At 35.9% G+C, this 15,411-nt stretch overlaps 2 protein-coding genes across 8 annotated transcripts; both read right to left on the bottom strand.

Moving 5' to 3' along the window:
• Positions 1-45: 45 nt before the first annotated feature.
• Positions 46-2,874, bottom strand: LOC140792011 (RAF-like serine/threonine-protein kinase PRAF). Of its 2 annotated transcripts, XM_073142781.1 has the most exons (3): positions 2,607-2,874; positions 1,159-1,406; positions 46-1,005 (listed from the first exon to the last, which is right to left on the bottom strand). In XM_073142781.1, exons 2-3 carry the CDS (start codon positions 1,325-1,327, stop codon positions 269-271), a joined length of 906 nt encoding a protein of 301 aa, XP_072998882.1. In that variant the 5' UTR covers positions 1,328-1,406; positions 2,607-2,874; the 3' UTR covers positions 46-268. The 2 variants fall into 2 exon arrangements, with proteins under 2 accessions (XP_072998882.1, XP_072998881.1); XM_073142780.1 differs by lacking the exon at positions 2,607-2,874 and having other exon boundaries at positions 1,159-1,851.
• A 4,870-nt stretch (positions 2,875-7,744) lies between these two features.
• On the bottom strand, positions 7,745-15,377 carry LOC140792044 (uncharacterized). Of its 6 annotated transcripts, none has more exons than XM_073142840.1 (10): positions 15,243-15,377; positions 14,212-14,345; positions 13,952-14,096; positions 13,694-13,821; positions 12,806-12,877; positions 11,891-11,990; positions 11,668-11,792; positions 11,532-11,573; positions 11,008-11,220; positions 7,745-8,083 (listed from the first exon to the last, which is right to left on the bottom strand). In XM_073142840.1, exons 1-10 carry the CDS (start codon positions 15,334-15,336, stop codon positions 8,015-8,017), a joined length of 1,122 nt encoding a protein of 373 aa, XP_072998941.1. In that variant the 5' UTR covers positions 15,337-15,377; the 3' UTR covers positions 7,745-8,014. The 6 variants fall into 6 exon arrangements, with proteins under 6 accessions (XP_072998941.1, XP_072998940.1, XP_072998939.1 ...); XM_073142839.1 differs by having other exon boundaries at positions 11,873-11,990; positions 15,243-15,368; XM_073142838.1 differs by having other exon boundaries at positions 15,186-15,365.
• Between the last annotated feature and the right edge of the window lie 34 nt (positions 15,378-15,411).

The raw sequence follows: 15,411 nt of genomic DNA on the forward strand, positions 1-15,411 counted from the left end.
CTGAAAGTTGACCCTGGTATCTTCTCAAACAATTAAGAAAGGGAATTAGAACTACTACTAATTAGTATAATATGGTAAAAGTTTCTCAAGTCAATCAAATATGTCCAACTAACATTAAAAATATTAAAACAACCACCTCCTTGTATCTAAGGCGTCTCTCATCTATGTACCAGCGTATATGCTCCTATTCACAAAGGAACGAAATCAGATAAACCCGGATCTCCCAGAGACAACCGACGGATGGGAATCACGAGGCCCAGCTCCACCGTCAGTCCCATATAGTCGGCCTCCTCTGCCGCGCGCCAAACGGCGAGGCGCTCCTCCTCGACGACGGCTGGGGCGCGTGCTCGTCCACGTGACCGTAGTAGACGCACCCACCGGCTCCGGCCGGCGGATAATAGTAGCCAGCTGCCCTCGGCGGCACCCCGACGCGGCAGCCACACCCGCACATCTCGTACCTCCCAGGCCCACCCATCCTACAATAGTGACCGTATTGCCCTTGCTTCTGCTGGAAGTATGGCGGGCCATTGGAATTAGCCGCCGCCTGGTTGATCGCCGATCCCCCCAGGTTAGGCGTGCTCCACACCCGGTGCATCCCACCCCCGAGCCCTCTCTCGCGGCCGGAGGCTGACGTGGGCGAGTTGGCGCCGGAATTGGATGAGACGGCGAAGATCGGGCGGCCGAAGTTGGAGGAGGAGGAAGAGGACGGTTCGTTGATGGCGTCCACGTAGCGCCTCTCGAAGGCGTGGGTGACGTGGCGAGGGGAGGGGGGCAAGGAGGAGGGTTTGGAGTTGGGTTTGGGGTTGGGGATGGAGAAGAGGAAGAGGCGGAAGCGAGGGGAGGAGGAAGGAGATCGCTTGGACTCGTACCGGTCGTACTCGTCGCGCATGTGGGCGAGGTCCTCGTCGCACGTGACCGACACGAGGGCGTCGAGGTCCTCCGACATGAGCTGGTACTTCACCACCACCTTCGCCTTGAACGTCTCCTCGATCTTCCGCTTCATCTCTGCGCAAATTTAATCCCACCGCGCTCAAATTAATAAGTTTTCTTTTCTAAAATCCAAAAAGAGGGCTTTCTTTTTTTTTTTTTCTCTCTTTCTTTCTTTCTTACAATATGGATAGAAAGAAGGTGGTAAATTGAAATTTGAAAAAGGTTTACCCTGGAAGGAGATCGAGCGAGGGACGGCGATGACGCGGGTCTCGCCGCCGACGTACTTGAGCTGGCCGTCGGAGGGGCGAGGTAGGATCCGGCCGCCTAAGCTGCAGAGTAGCTTGAAGCGGCTCGCCGTCGGTGACGTCGATGCATCCTCATCGCCGGCAGCCGACATATCTTTTCGCCGGACGTCCGCCGGCGGTGCTGGTTCGGGTTGCGAGCTGACCTCTCTCTTCGACCTTCTCCACCCGATCCTGAGGCAGAGCATGCACCGGGAGAAAAAAAAGGCGGTTACCAAATATTTAATACTTAATTTGGATCCTTTCCGATTCCGAGTCCGTTTCTCACTTAATTTAGGGTTCAAACCGTAATATAAGATATAAAACAAGGTACGAAATTTTAAAACTCTTTTATTTTTTTATTGATAAAAAATAAATAGACTAATTATCTGTTAAACTGAGAGGCTAGCCCTCCAGAATATATAAATTAATACTCCAAAGAAACGAAACACAAATAAATTAAACTATGAGTCACTGTGAGCTAAAACAAACAGAAGTATCCTCAAATAAGGGGAGTTGACCCGTTCTCAATTTATGAACAATCTAATACCGAGGAACCCTATTTTCCCCCCCATAATTTTAACCACATTCTATACAGAAATAGCTTAAACCCTAAACCCTAACACATATATCATGTCACAGTAAACTCTTAGGCTTTGTGTTAGTCTTATCTTTTAAAGACTAAACTTGAATAGATATGAAAAGGATAAAAAAAATTATTTACTGAACCAGTTCAAAAAAAAAATTTAAACTCAAAGCAAACAAAGTCTAATCGATCAAAATGGCAAAGAAGTATTTCTGACAACAGTATCAATGAGAGAAAACAATATAACTTTCAAACGATTACATAAAAATAACAAATTTCTCACTTTAACTCATCTTACAACCAACTTGAAGAAAAGGTTACACCTAATTTGACTCATAAACCCCACTTTGACAGTAACAAAAAAAATCTACACTTGTTTCTTAGAATTTATTTTTAAAATTTCAACTATCATCTTCTACATTCCAAGACTAAACTAGAAGAGCATATGACGTGTGATATCCTAAGAGATATTATATATCAATGGTCAAGAGTCAAGAAGAATACTACATCACACTAACTCAGATGCAAATATCTCCCATAAATTGACACATTGATTTGATGTGTGAAATGTTGTCGTGTACCTTTTATTTTTATTGTCTCAAATACTTTGATTAACTCCAAAGAGAAAATTATGCAAAAGGACCGGAATAAAAAGTGATTTTCTTTTTCTAAATTAAGTACTTAAAATCCTCCAAGGGGGAAGAAGAAAGTCGATCAAATTTACATTCTCAAGAACACAACGATAAGCAAAACAGTAAGAAGAAAGTGCAAAAGAAGTTGAAAAAAAAAAGAAAAAGAGAAGAACTCACCCAAATTTGTTAGGTGGAGAAGAAGGATATATGAGCGAACTAGTTTATATTCGAGCTTGGAGTTAGGGTTTCAGAACAAATGAAGGCGGTTGAACAAACTAGGAGGTCTTTCGAGCCGTACGTACTTGATCTTCTACGAATGAGGAGGGAGCGCTCAAGAAATTTGGTAATGGAGGATAAAATTTAACTAATTTTAGAAAGGGGAAATAGAGAGAATTAGGGATTGTGGTATGAGCCATAGATTTCCTCCCTCCCTCGCTTTCCTCGTGAGAACTAATAAAAGACGCTCCGCTATGCTTATATGTCGGGAGTTGCTTAAGAATATTCCTTTTTTTCTCGCTTGAAATCACAAGAATGACCCAACATTGTTATTTTTAAGGAAAGCTTTCTTATACTCTTATTTTTATTATTTGCTGGACTTAATTAAAAAATAGATAAAATATTAGCTTATTTTTGGCTTAAAAATAAATAATAATTTCACTTAGATCTCCTAAACTATCACTATTTTATGCATAAATTTTCTAAACTTTTTTACATTCCTCAAACTAAGAAAAATATCCTTATATACTCTTTTGAAACAAAAAAAAAAAAACAAAGCAAGCTTTTAAACCAAAATTTTTTTGAATTAGGGGATGTATGCGGTGAAAGATAAAGTTCAAAAAGTGTATGCAGAAAATTATGATAGCTTAGGAGGCATAAGTGAAATTATTCCTAAAAAAAATTCAAGCTAGCTTTTATTCGACTTGTTTGGATCGATGATCTAAGTTAAGCTCATTCTTTATCAAACTAATTAATAAACTTATGGAGCTAAACATCTAACTATTTAAGTCTTATTCTAATAGTTAAAATACCTATTTACTAATATATATATTTGAGCTATATCTGAGTTAAACATGAATAATAAGTTTTATATATGTGTGACTCATTTATATTGAGAGTTTAAATCTCGACTCATGTTGGACTCATTTATTACATAAGTTAGTCAATCTTAAATAAAATTTTGACCAAGTGCGTGACTTATTGTTAAAATCTTACCAAGGAAAAAAGCTCCAATTGGTTTCTATTTGTGCATTTGTCCCCCCTCAAACTCTCATCTTATCCCCAACTTTTTATTTCTTTTTTCCTTTAAAATAAAGATAGGAAATCTCCTGGTAATATATGAAATTGATCATGTAACAACCACTTTATATTGTTGTCATGAAAAAATAATATAATTAATTTTTAGGTTCTCTAATAACCATTTTATCTCTTTTTAGCTGAGAAAATCGAAATATTAAATAAATAAAAAGATCTGTATTAAATATATAAATTATTCTAAGAGTCTAAATATAATTAATCCTTTTTTTTCTTTTTCTTTTGCTTAGTGGCCTCAAAAAAGTGTGCGGTCGAAATATGACAGCAGCTTGTCTGTCCTAATCTTTAGCAATTCAAACCTCATCCTAAAGATGTCAATCTCAAACATCGTAGACTTACTTGTCATACAACCTATTGCAACGTCCCACTGTCCGAGGAAAAGTCCATGCGATAATGCACGTAGTCATAATGAAAATATTTAATATCTGATGTGATAAAATATAAAATTGTAGAATTATTTTACTTACTCCGGAGGAGAGGTGACAGTCACAGGCTAGCCGAGTTCTTGGGCATTATATTCGCGATCTTGCTCGTGAGTGGGTGATTCAGATCGGGCTAGAATAGTCTACGCCTGTGATAGAACAAGCTGGTCGGACCGAATTAGGACAGGCTTAATGGGTGGGTCTGAGTGAGATGCTGAACGAGCTATTTTTATTCCTCTATAGCTCTTTGTCTTGGTAACTTTATTGAACCATTTTATTTGTAATAAGATTTTATGTATAACCTGTTATGTAATTTAATTTATATATGATTTGACCAATATATAAGTGAGTGTTTTAATTCCAAAATATATATAAGAGATATTTAATTTATAAATAAATAATTTTTATGTGTGCATCTTAAATATAAATTAGGTATCTCTGTAACTTTACTTGTAATTTATTATTTAGTAGTAAAACGTAGATAAAATTATAATAATTATCTTATATAAGTTTATATAAAAATTTATGTTTGGTTACTGAATTTTGAATTCCTACCGTGAATAAAGTCATTTAAAATCAAATATTTATATGCCCTTGTACAAGACCATGTAAAGCAAAACGAGAGAAGATAATCGTTAAAAATTTTACCATGCAAAAAATAATTGTTCTTTCTAGTCATTTTTAATAAATCACAAGTATTTATTTAACTAGAATAGAAAATGTTATACTTATTTTCTGCTAAAATAAATAGAGATATGGTTTTTACACACTGCGAAAGAAAGGGAAAATTGAAAATGGAAAGTGGGAAATTAAAAGGGGTAGATATGGACTATGGAGGGAGTATTTCGGTTATTTTTGTTAATAGAAATTTTATTTAGAAAACATGCACTCCTCAGTTTCGTGAATTAACTTATATAAGATTTGATTAAAAAAAAAAAAAAAAAAAAAATATATATATATATATATATATATATAAGTATTTAATTATAAAATATATTTAAGAAAAATCTAATTTATAATAAATATTATTATGCTATGGCTAATTTTTTTTTTAATGATTTTATTAAAGTGATTCATGGTCAATTCAGCCTTCAGCCGGCCTAGAATTAGATGACTGAAGTTTTTTTTTCTTTAATTGATAAAATAGATCTTTCTCATAAACAAGTGAAAATATATATAAGCCATACACATTAACAAAGTATTGAGAGGCTATCAGATTTCTGCCTTTGATGGATATCTTTTTCAATATATAGGTTGGGCAATTTAGCCAAACCTTCTAAGAAATGGATCTAAATCATAACATATAACTCTCTAGCAAAAATAATTCACTAAACACTAACTCAACATTTACGAAACTAATTAAACATATGACATCTTTGCTGATAGAACCTGACTAATAGGCTATAGTGGTAGTGAGCTGCCTATGATGGGTATCATTTGGAAGGTTATTCACAAGTCATCTAACATATAAGAGTACTAAATCTAATAGAGTGCATAATAAGATCCCAGTATACCCTTATCATCCATCATCCAAGGGCAGGGACCAGAGCCATAAAAAGCTGACCCACTCACTCCAACAAAAGGAGCATTACTAGAAAGCTGCAGTCCCAGAAAACCATAAAAAGGAAAAAGGGCATGTCTCTCTACAAAATAAACTCTTTGCTTTGAATCAATCTCGAGAGGCTGAAACTTTTGCTGATAAAAGAACTCAAAAACTTCACATTTCTCCAGAATAGAGTAAGATTCAGATTGTACCTATATGTTTACAAACTTGTCCCATTCCACTAAAGCTCTGATTTGCTTCGAGTAGGACAAGCTAAGGCACACATTGCAAAAAAGCATGAGGTCAACAGTGGGCCATTATGGGCCAAAAGACTTGGAATTGAGAAACGCTAACAACAAACCTCTGTGCCATAAATACAATGCTCTAAGATGCAAGATCTGAGAAACTTGAAGAAAGAAGATGAACTAAGTAACTGATTGATTCAAGATAGCATTCTCCATGTTAACAAGTTTGATTTTAAGCAAAATCATATTACTTAAAAACAGATAGGGCATAACATGTAAAGGCCTAGAAGAAGAGAAGATGCTCAAATTATATCAAAGGTGGCATTTTCTTTCATTATTAACTAAAATTTAAAGAGCCTCTTGCATGCCCTTAAGATTCTCCCTTTCTTCCTCCCTGAGGACTTCACATGCAGCTGCTGCTGCTGCTCCTCTCCCTCCCCCACCAAGTCTCCATCTCCATCAGTAGTGTCAGGTATTCTCCAGTAACCTTCAGCAACAGCAGAAGGCTTCCTCATGGAGAAGGCCCTCCTCAAGGTGGAGCTGCCATGGCTGTTCTCAGTAGCCTTGAACCTACGGGATGTAGAGGAGAAGTTCCTGGTCAGTGCCAACCCAAATCCCTGCCCATCCTTACAATGCTCTTTTTCTTCCCACGGGATCTGGTCATGGACCTTGATGGTGCCTTCCTTCAGCCCATCCTTGGGTGTAGGATTTGGGTTCTCTTGGGCTTGAGATGGGGAAGGAAAGGTGTGATCCGGGAGGTCCACTGATCTTGGCTTGGTTGTGATCTTGGAGTAGCCATTCATTTCTTTTGCTCCTTTCTCTCTTCTGGGTCTTCTTTCTTCTCCTCTGTGTTCTAATGAGAGAGGAGAGGGTGATCTGAATATTAAAGAGGTCTGGGTTTGGTTTTTAACCAAAAAGAAATATATGGATCTGGACTCTGGAATGCTGCTGGTAGTGGAAATAGAAGGGAAACAAAAGAAGAAGAAAAAAAAAAGGTGGAGAAGGGAGTGATGGATGGAACTCCTCCTAGGGGCTAAAACATTAGAAAAATGGGGTGGTGGAGCAAGCAAGCTCTAGGGCATGGGTGAGGGAGAATAAAAAAACAAAAAACAAAACAGGGGCATGAGCTGGTAGACTTCTAGTGAGGGTTCAACAATGACATGCATCCTCTGGTCAAAGGGTGGGCCACTACTCCTTTTTCTGTTTATTTCTAAAAATATATTCATGGGAAGTGCAGAATGGTTGAGATCTAATCTCTCCAGCTAATAAGTGGTTTGGGAATTCTAAATCTCGTATGGACGTAAGAAGACGACGATGAATTACACCGAGTGTGCTGACTTGTCCGACCTAATTATGAGTAATGCTCTCTATTATCTAGCCTAATTAAAGCTCTTAAATGATCAAATAAGAATAATAGTAATAATAAAAAAATAAAAGTTAAGAGTGTGATACATAAATTAAAAAAAAAACAATGCGTGCTAATTAAACCACATTATAGGTCCACCAAACTCATATAGTTTGGGCTAACTGTTTGCTGTTATTATTATCGCTGTTCCTTAAGATATGGCAGCATGCATGGTTAGTGCGCTTGTTGATGGATCATGGACATGATTGGATAAAACAGAGTAATGTTTAGGATACCTTGAAAAGATAATGATGGCCAGAATTTTCTTATAGTCATGATTTAAACTTAAACGTTGTAATTAATAGAAAGCTTCTCTTCTGAAAAGAATACAGTGAAGACAATAGAATCGCTTGATCATAAAACATAAAACTGCAATTGTGAATCCAAACTTAAATCCACAGAGAAATCCACGTTTTGATTTATGATAGACTAGAATGATTCAAATTATTCTGATGTATTTAAACGACTCCCACATAGTCATGGTCGAACAAAAACATAATGAAAGTTGTTTACTTTTTAAAACAGATAGATAGCAGATATTCAAATTTATTCCTGTAGTAACCAATGGTTCGCTCATATGTGATGATCAAAACCAATTACCTGGAATACAATTCAACAGATCGGCAAATATATATATATTGGCAAACGGTCCAGTTCAACTAGTTCACAAATTCTACTCCTGTCAACGGCTTCCCAGCATGGAGTTGGAGAGCGCAATCACCCACAACCTGCACCACAACGAGGTAGTGAACTGGGCAAAGAGCTAGAGGAAAAGCACAATCTGTTTGTTGATTTCTGTTCATCATACTGATTACTGAGGACAAATCTAGAGGTATTCATTTCTCAAAGGAAAGACTAATTAATAGGTATTAAAGATGGCCAAGTGGCCACAATCCAAATTTTGAGAATTTGAGAACAATGACATCTAAAAGTATCTGAAATTATTTAGGGTCATTTGTCGTCCATTAGGGCTCATTTAGTAGAGTAGAAGATGGTTACCCAGAATAAATCTCCTTTATTTCAGAAAATCCATGTTAAATCCGATATAAGAAAATATAATATGTGACACACATCCAAATATCTTTATCCTAGCTTTTAGCAGGGATAAAATTTTGGAATATCCCACCAAGTTATTCCAAAATATGAAGAACCAAATTACCCTCTAATAATATATTATAATATATTATTGAATTGTAATATGACTATAGTGGCCGAACTATAACACAACTATTATATAATATATTAGAATGTGTTTGTAATAAAAATATTTTGATATGTGGCATTGAATTGTGATGCTATTTCTGATGATATCTACATTGTGTAAATATGGTGAATTAAATTAAACTATTTTAGCCAAAAATTCTAAAATTAATCATAATATGATAATATAATATTAGTAACACAAAATTACAATTCTATATAATTTTGAACCTTTTCCTTTCTTTCTAGAAAAAACAAATATATATTTTACATTAAATTAGGAAAATGGCAACAAAGTTTATCTCTTATTCCAACTGTCAGAATCAAACATCTTATGCATAGTATCAAAAATGGCCGACCCCAACCTCGGTCTGGGATCAATCAGTTTCGACTGTATCGATCGATTTATCTTAGCCATAGTTTCCAGTTTCGACTATAGCCGATCCCGATCCGGGTCGAAACCAGCCTAACAGCCACCTGCGGCAATAGCAGACAGCTGTTGCTGACAGCAACTAGAGAGAGGGAGAGAGAGAGAGAGAGAGAGAGAGAGAGAGAGAGAGGGAGGGACAGCTGCTATTGACAGCAACAGCTAGAGAGAGAGGGAGAGAGGGAAAGAGAGAGAGAGTGAGGGAGAGAGAAAGGGAGAGAGTGAGAGAAGGAAAAAGGAAGAGAGTGAGGGAGAGACGGAAAGATTAAAAAAAAAGAGGGTGGGAGAGAGAGAGGGAAAGATAAAAAGAAAGAGAAAGTATAGGAAAGAATGGATACTTCAGACTAATAGTTAGAGAAATAGAAAAAAAGAAAGGGAGGAAGAAAGATTTTTAGTTTTTTAGTTTTTAGGCTTTATATGTGAGTAATTATTATTTATTTTCTAAATTTTTAGAAATTTCTCAACATTTTTAAATAATATTTAGAATTTTATTTAATTAAAATAATCCGATCCGATATGGGCGGCCGATACGGCCGATACGTATCGTTTTTCCGGATGGCCGATCCCGATACTGATTTTTGGAACCTTGGTCTCAGCAGAAACTAATTTTTTTACAGATTCAAGTTGAATCTAAAAACGATTTGACTTAGAAAATATTAGTAATTAATATCTCTAACTGCCTTCTTTTCAAGTTTGTAGTTTTACCTCTATCTCTTACACGCACTCTCCTCGTATCCCTCATACTTACTGAGCTATTCAATGAGGCCCTCTGACTACTTCGTACTCTAGATAACTTGGGTCAATATTTTTTTTCTCTTTTATTTTTTCTTCATTTTTCTTCTCTTTATTGTCTACTCTTTAACTCCTCTTCTCTAATTACTGTAGAACATGAGTGAAGAGAGATCTCTCTCTTCATCTCACCTCTGCAATACTAATTTGTGAGCATAGAAATTTATTAAAATTCAGCTTGAAATCTATCATGGCTTTAAGTGAGTTTTTTCTTTAGTTATTAGGTTTCATATCTGAGTAAATTCTATTTTCTTATTTTTCTATTATTTTTTATAAATTTTAAAAAAAATTCATGCATTTTAAAATAATATTAAAAATTTTACATAATTAAAAAATACAGGCGGACATACGACATATGCGGCCGATATGTATCATTTTTTCTAGCAGCAACGCTAATCCCAATATCGAGTTTTGGACCTTGATCTTATTCTATATTTTTATCCTAGCATTTATTTTTGTTTTTCTAATCAAACATTAAAGGAGAAAGCAGGATAAAAATTTTCTTCATCCCGAAATAAGTCATCATACTATCCCTATCCTAATGTTTTCTTTTCTCGCGACCAGGTGGGCCTCACTTTTACTTTTACTTTTGTTTTGGAGTTAACAAGTTAATTCTATTTTTATAATCACATCTATAAGCATAACACCTTTAAAATAACTGAAGATTTATATATCTATAAATAAAGCTGATGTAAATTGTGCTTTCTATCTCTAGCTTTAGAAGAACAAAGTATTAACAAGTGGTAATAAATTATTTTAAACCCAAAAGATTCCAAACAAATTGAAATACAGATCAAAATAAAACTAGAACAAGTGCATCGAGATGAATAGAAAAGATCTGCTTGTAAAGATTCACTTCCACATCTACTGCTAAATATAATATGTCTGTTCAGCCTACCATCAATAATGGCATAATACGGCCAATGGGATAGAGCTTGGTTAAAAAGACTGATGTCCTATGAGTAATTCCAAGTTCAAATTCTAGTGGCACCGTTTTAATTGGGACACTATTAAGTTCTCATTTCTCTCTCAAAAAAAAAAAAAAGATAAAAGAAAAAACAGTGGCATGGTGCAACACTTGTAGACTATGCTACTTATGACTTTTATCTAAATAACAAAACAAATCCTGAGAAATACCTAGTACAAGAGAAGCTACTACTGCAGAAAAATAAACTCCCCAAATGCAAAGTAAACAAGAATTTGAAGTAACAACATACGCAAGAGGAAGACTGATACCTTGGCCATTGTTCTGTAAGAATACTCTGTAACACCTGCAACATGAGGTGTGATGATAACATTTGGAAACTTCAGAATTGGATCCTCTGGATCAAATGGTTCGGTCCAAGCAACATCAATGGCCAAACCACCCAAGTGACCAGATTCAAGGTTCTGAAGGACAGATTTATATTCGAGTATGCCTCCTCGAGCAATATTTACCAAAAATGAGCCCTTGAAAGAAAAAGGAATCAATATATTATACATCAGTAAGGTCTTATTTTCCTGAGTTGATTTAAGAGCAAATTGTCCTCCTTGTTTATCCAAATTAGATAATAGATCGACAACCACACGAGTTTACATGAATGGCACATGGCATGCAACTATGCAAGCTTCCTATATATGCGCATGACTATTAAAGGTGAGGTATTGAAAGTAAAAGAACATAAAAACATGGGATAGTTATGGTGTTATGTAGTAGAGAAGAGGGAAGAAGAAAGGAGAATATCTTAAAATATCGTGTATGCCCTGAGGTATCTACAAACCTTCCTCATGGAAGAAAGGAACTTCCCATCCACAATGCCGGCCTGAAAGTTGAAAGTTGAAAGTTGAAACTCTTATTATAGAGCTAGCTGACATATTTGAGGTGAAAATACCAAATATGAGAAGAGAGGACTGAACTGTTTCATTAGTTAAGATCAAGCACGTAACAACGATATCAGCCTCCGCAGCAAATTCATATATATCTTCTGGGCCGCCTTTCTTATCAACCAGCTCATCAATGGCACCAGTATGAAAGGTTGAGACTGCACATAAAACAGAAGTAGAATTGGCAATCACAATTAAATCTGCTAAGCAATAAATAACTGAAACAATGCCCTCATACCACTTAACAGCAACAAACCTGAGGACCATTTTCTTTTAGTAGCAAGGATTTTTACTCCAAACGGCCTCAATCGTTTAGCAAGATCAACTCCAATAGCACCAAAACCTAGAATGAAGACCTATATATGGAAAAGTATGATAGTTATAACTGATACTCTAAAAAAAAAGATGCATGAAGTTTCTGGCAAAACATCATTTATCCAAAATTGCAAAGTGTTGAGTTAGAAGAAAAGGAAATCAGAGGAACTCGGACATCCTATATTTAATTAATAATTGAAAAGTTGGTAATTGAACTTGTATATTGTTAGGCTGTTAGCACTCAATATAACTTGGTCTATTCTTTGGTTGGCAGGATAACAACTGTTGAAAGTATTGGAAATATGCATATCTTCCAATTTGAACTTTTTGCTGCTGTAATATTCAATCATCACAGACGTAATTTCATATCTGTGCATCCCTTTTTGGTCTGCAACAAGTAATTCTGAAGCTGGATGAGGTCATATATCTGAGTCTCTGACTATCCAGATAGAGAAACTTTTCCTAAAGTAACTTATCTTCCCATCCCGTGCGAATCCAACATTTCCAAAGTGCTTGCAACAAATAGCAATTCTTAACTTGAATTAAGCCAACTAACAAGTTAGGCAACTGTGGTTTAGAATGACTTGGCTAGAAGACTTACAATCTCAATATAAGCATTATAAAACAAAATATTAAGAACTGACTTATTGTAGATTTTCTGCCAATATTAACCGTTCAAAAGTTACTTGAGTATTAAAAAAATAGAGTCTGCTAAGAAGAAATTATCAAATTCATTTTTAGCCTGCAGTTCTCTATCTGTTACCTTGAGAGTACCTACAAGAAACTCCATACTTCTCATGATATACTATGTCAGCATTAGACCAGATGATAAGTCGAAGAAATAAGGTAAACCTACTGTTTTCCCAAGTAGTGTTTCTCCAACTGGTATTCCTAAGTTTCTCTGCTTGATAACAATATCCATCTCCTTCTGCAGAAAATGAATTTACAAAATTCAGTTTAAATGAAAAGGGAAAAGGAAGAAGAGAAACTGATGCTATAGCACTTCATCGAACATCTGTCTAAAATATCAAAAGCTGCTTATATAATAGATATCTTCCTCAAGATGTATTACGTCAAGTAACTATAGCTCTAGAAAAGCATTTCAATTCCATTAATTCTATATATATATATATATACATATATATATATGTATAGAATTAATGAAGAGTATATTATCGTAAGAAGTTTCTAGAATTCTGCCCTTCTTTACTGCTACCTTCTCTAAAAACACGTCCTTATTGGAAGTTCTATTGTAAATTGCTTGGCTCCATTCAGGACAATATTTCTGTATCTAATGTCCAAAGTTGGTGATGGCATCCTAATCTATAAGATACCAACATATATATGTAGTTTTATGCATACAATATCATTTAGTATTAGTAATAAACAAATATTATTTCCTCTTACGAATTTTTTACTACAGCTACAGCAATTCTCTTTCGTTCTATAGGACATAAGGCTCAAATGCAGCATGAATAGGCATTACATATTGTTCACTATACTATCTCAGTCATATTGAACAATTTCAAGCTATTTAAAGACCAAATTTAAAATGTAATTCATAAATTAAATTCTTCATGCTCTAGATAACATCCCAACCATATTCTGTCAAAAATGAAAAGGAAAGATATATTAGAACTAAAATGGCAAGCGCATATGAGAACTATTTCTTGATAATACTGAGTTAATTTCGTAGCATGTAGTTAAAATGAAACAATTCAGACACTTAGCTCACACACCGTACTTGCTTCCTAAGAAGACCCAAAATAAGGTATATTGCCATTTCTGCACATGACGTGGAGTTTCCCGTAACACTTCCAGGAATCCTTGCAACTTTTATTTTGTGTTGCGTAGCAGCTTCAACATCAACACCTATTTTGTGAAGTATGAGATGACAAACAATTTTCATTAACAAAATGAAAAATATAAGTTGCAGACAGATCGTCGGATGCCTAGATGGACAATATATAACTGACAAGCAACCACAAAGTACTTTAGGCACCTTCCAGACCAACACCAAACTGCATTATAAGCTTCATCTCAACTGCTTTTGCAATAAGCTTTGAGTCTAGGCACTGATTTTTAACTACACAAATATGATACTTGTGAATAATATCTGGAACATCATCAAGAGCCACTTCATCTACCTGTAAGGAGTGCATAAAAGCGTAAGCAAGGAAAGACAGAATGTAAGCTAGCATCCAGACATAAAAGAATAAGATATTAACATATAAAGATATAAGAACTTTGTAAGCAAAGAACCTGAATGAATGGATAGCTCTGCAGGTATTCTCGTGTATAATTATGAGAAGCAGGCCAATAGTATCCACAGAATAGCACACGCATGATTGATGTATGGCCATTCTCTATCACTACTTCAGACATCTTTGAGGAGCCTACAGATCAGGGGCATGTACCGAACATGTAAAATAAAAAATTAAATTCCAAAATTTCTTTTTGGAGTTGAGGAGAAACAGAAAAAAAGTTTCACATAAGTCCAAGATCTTAAAATCTAAGGTGAATGAATATAAATTCTAAATTGCTAAAATAATTAGCAACCATGTTAATAGCATTTCTGGTCTTTGGCTCGACTCACTGCGTTATGCTAAACAGTCAGTCAGATTTAAGTGGTGGAATGTGTTGTTCAGATTACTTACATTTTCTCATTTTTTTTGTATATGGTGTTTTTGTTCCTTGTTTGAATAATACCAATCTGTAATAATTTTCCATAAACTAGAATGGTAAAGCAGCCACCAGTTCTCATCCCTAACACACCTACTGCCATCCAATTGTTCAAGACCCAAAACTGAGTTCTAGATTGCAGATTAACTTCGTGCTGCGTGAATTCCTAAGAGAACTAAAATAATCCTATCATCTGGTGAAGCATCAATCACAGTCCACGACATGCATAATTCCATAGGCCCAACGGATACCACTTTGATATGTTGCAGAAACTTGACACGAATGCTTCAAGTGCACGCAAAATGGAAGCTTTCTAATCCATCTGCATTTCTGGTTCAAAAAATTGCAGACGATCGCCGAAGGGAGTGCCAAATTATGCCCGCTCGTAGGAACCAGAAGGCTTCTCCCACCTCCAAGATTCTTGGATACCAGCAGTCAAACTCAGATGCAATAACTTAAACATGAATTCTTGCCATAATCGTTTCAAGTAAATTCTCGTGAAAACGACGGAAATTTGACCAAATTCTACACGAATCACGATAAAAAGGAGTTACCTTTAGAGGAGGAGAAGAGAGATCGAGACCCTATAAATCTCGATGGCAAGGAGTTACCTTTAGAGGAGAGAAGGCCGCGAGAGAGACAAGGAAAAAGGCCTCGTCGAGCTGAGCTCCGAAGTGTGTGCCCTAGTAGCATGACCCCCGCCATTTGGGAGAGACTGTCAAGTACACGCGGCGAGAAACGAGGATCCAATTACTTGTCACCTGATCCGACCCGGTAATA

This window comes from Typha latifolia, chromosome 7 (assembly GCF_019914945.1).
Source record: "Typha latifolia isolate L0001 chromosome 7, TyphaL0001v2, whole genome shotgun sequence".
Classification (NCBI taxonomy): domain Eukaryota; kingdom Viridiplantae; phylum Streptophyta; class Magnoliopsida; order Poales; family Typhaceae; genus Typha; species Typha latifolia.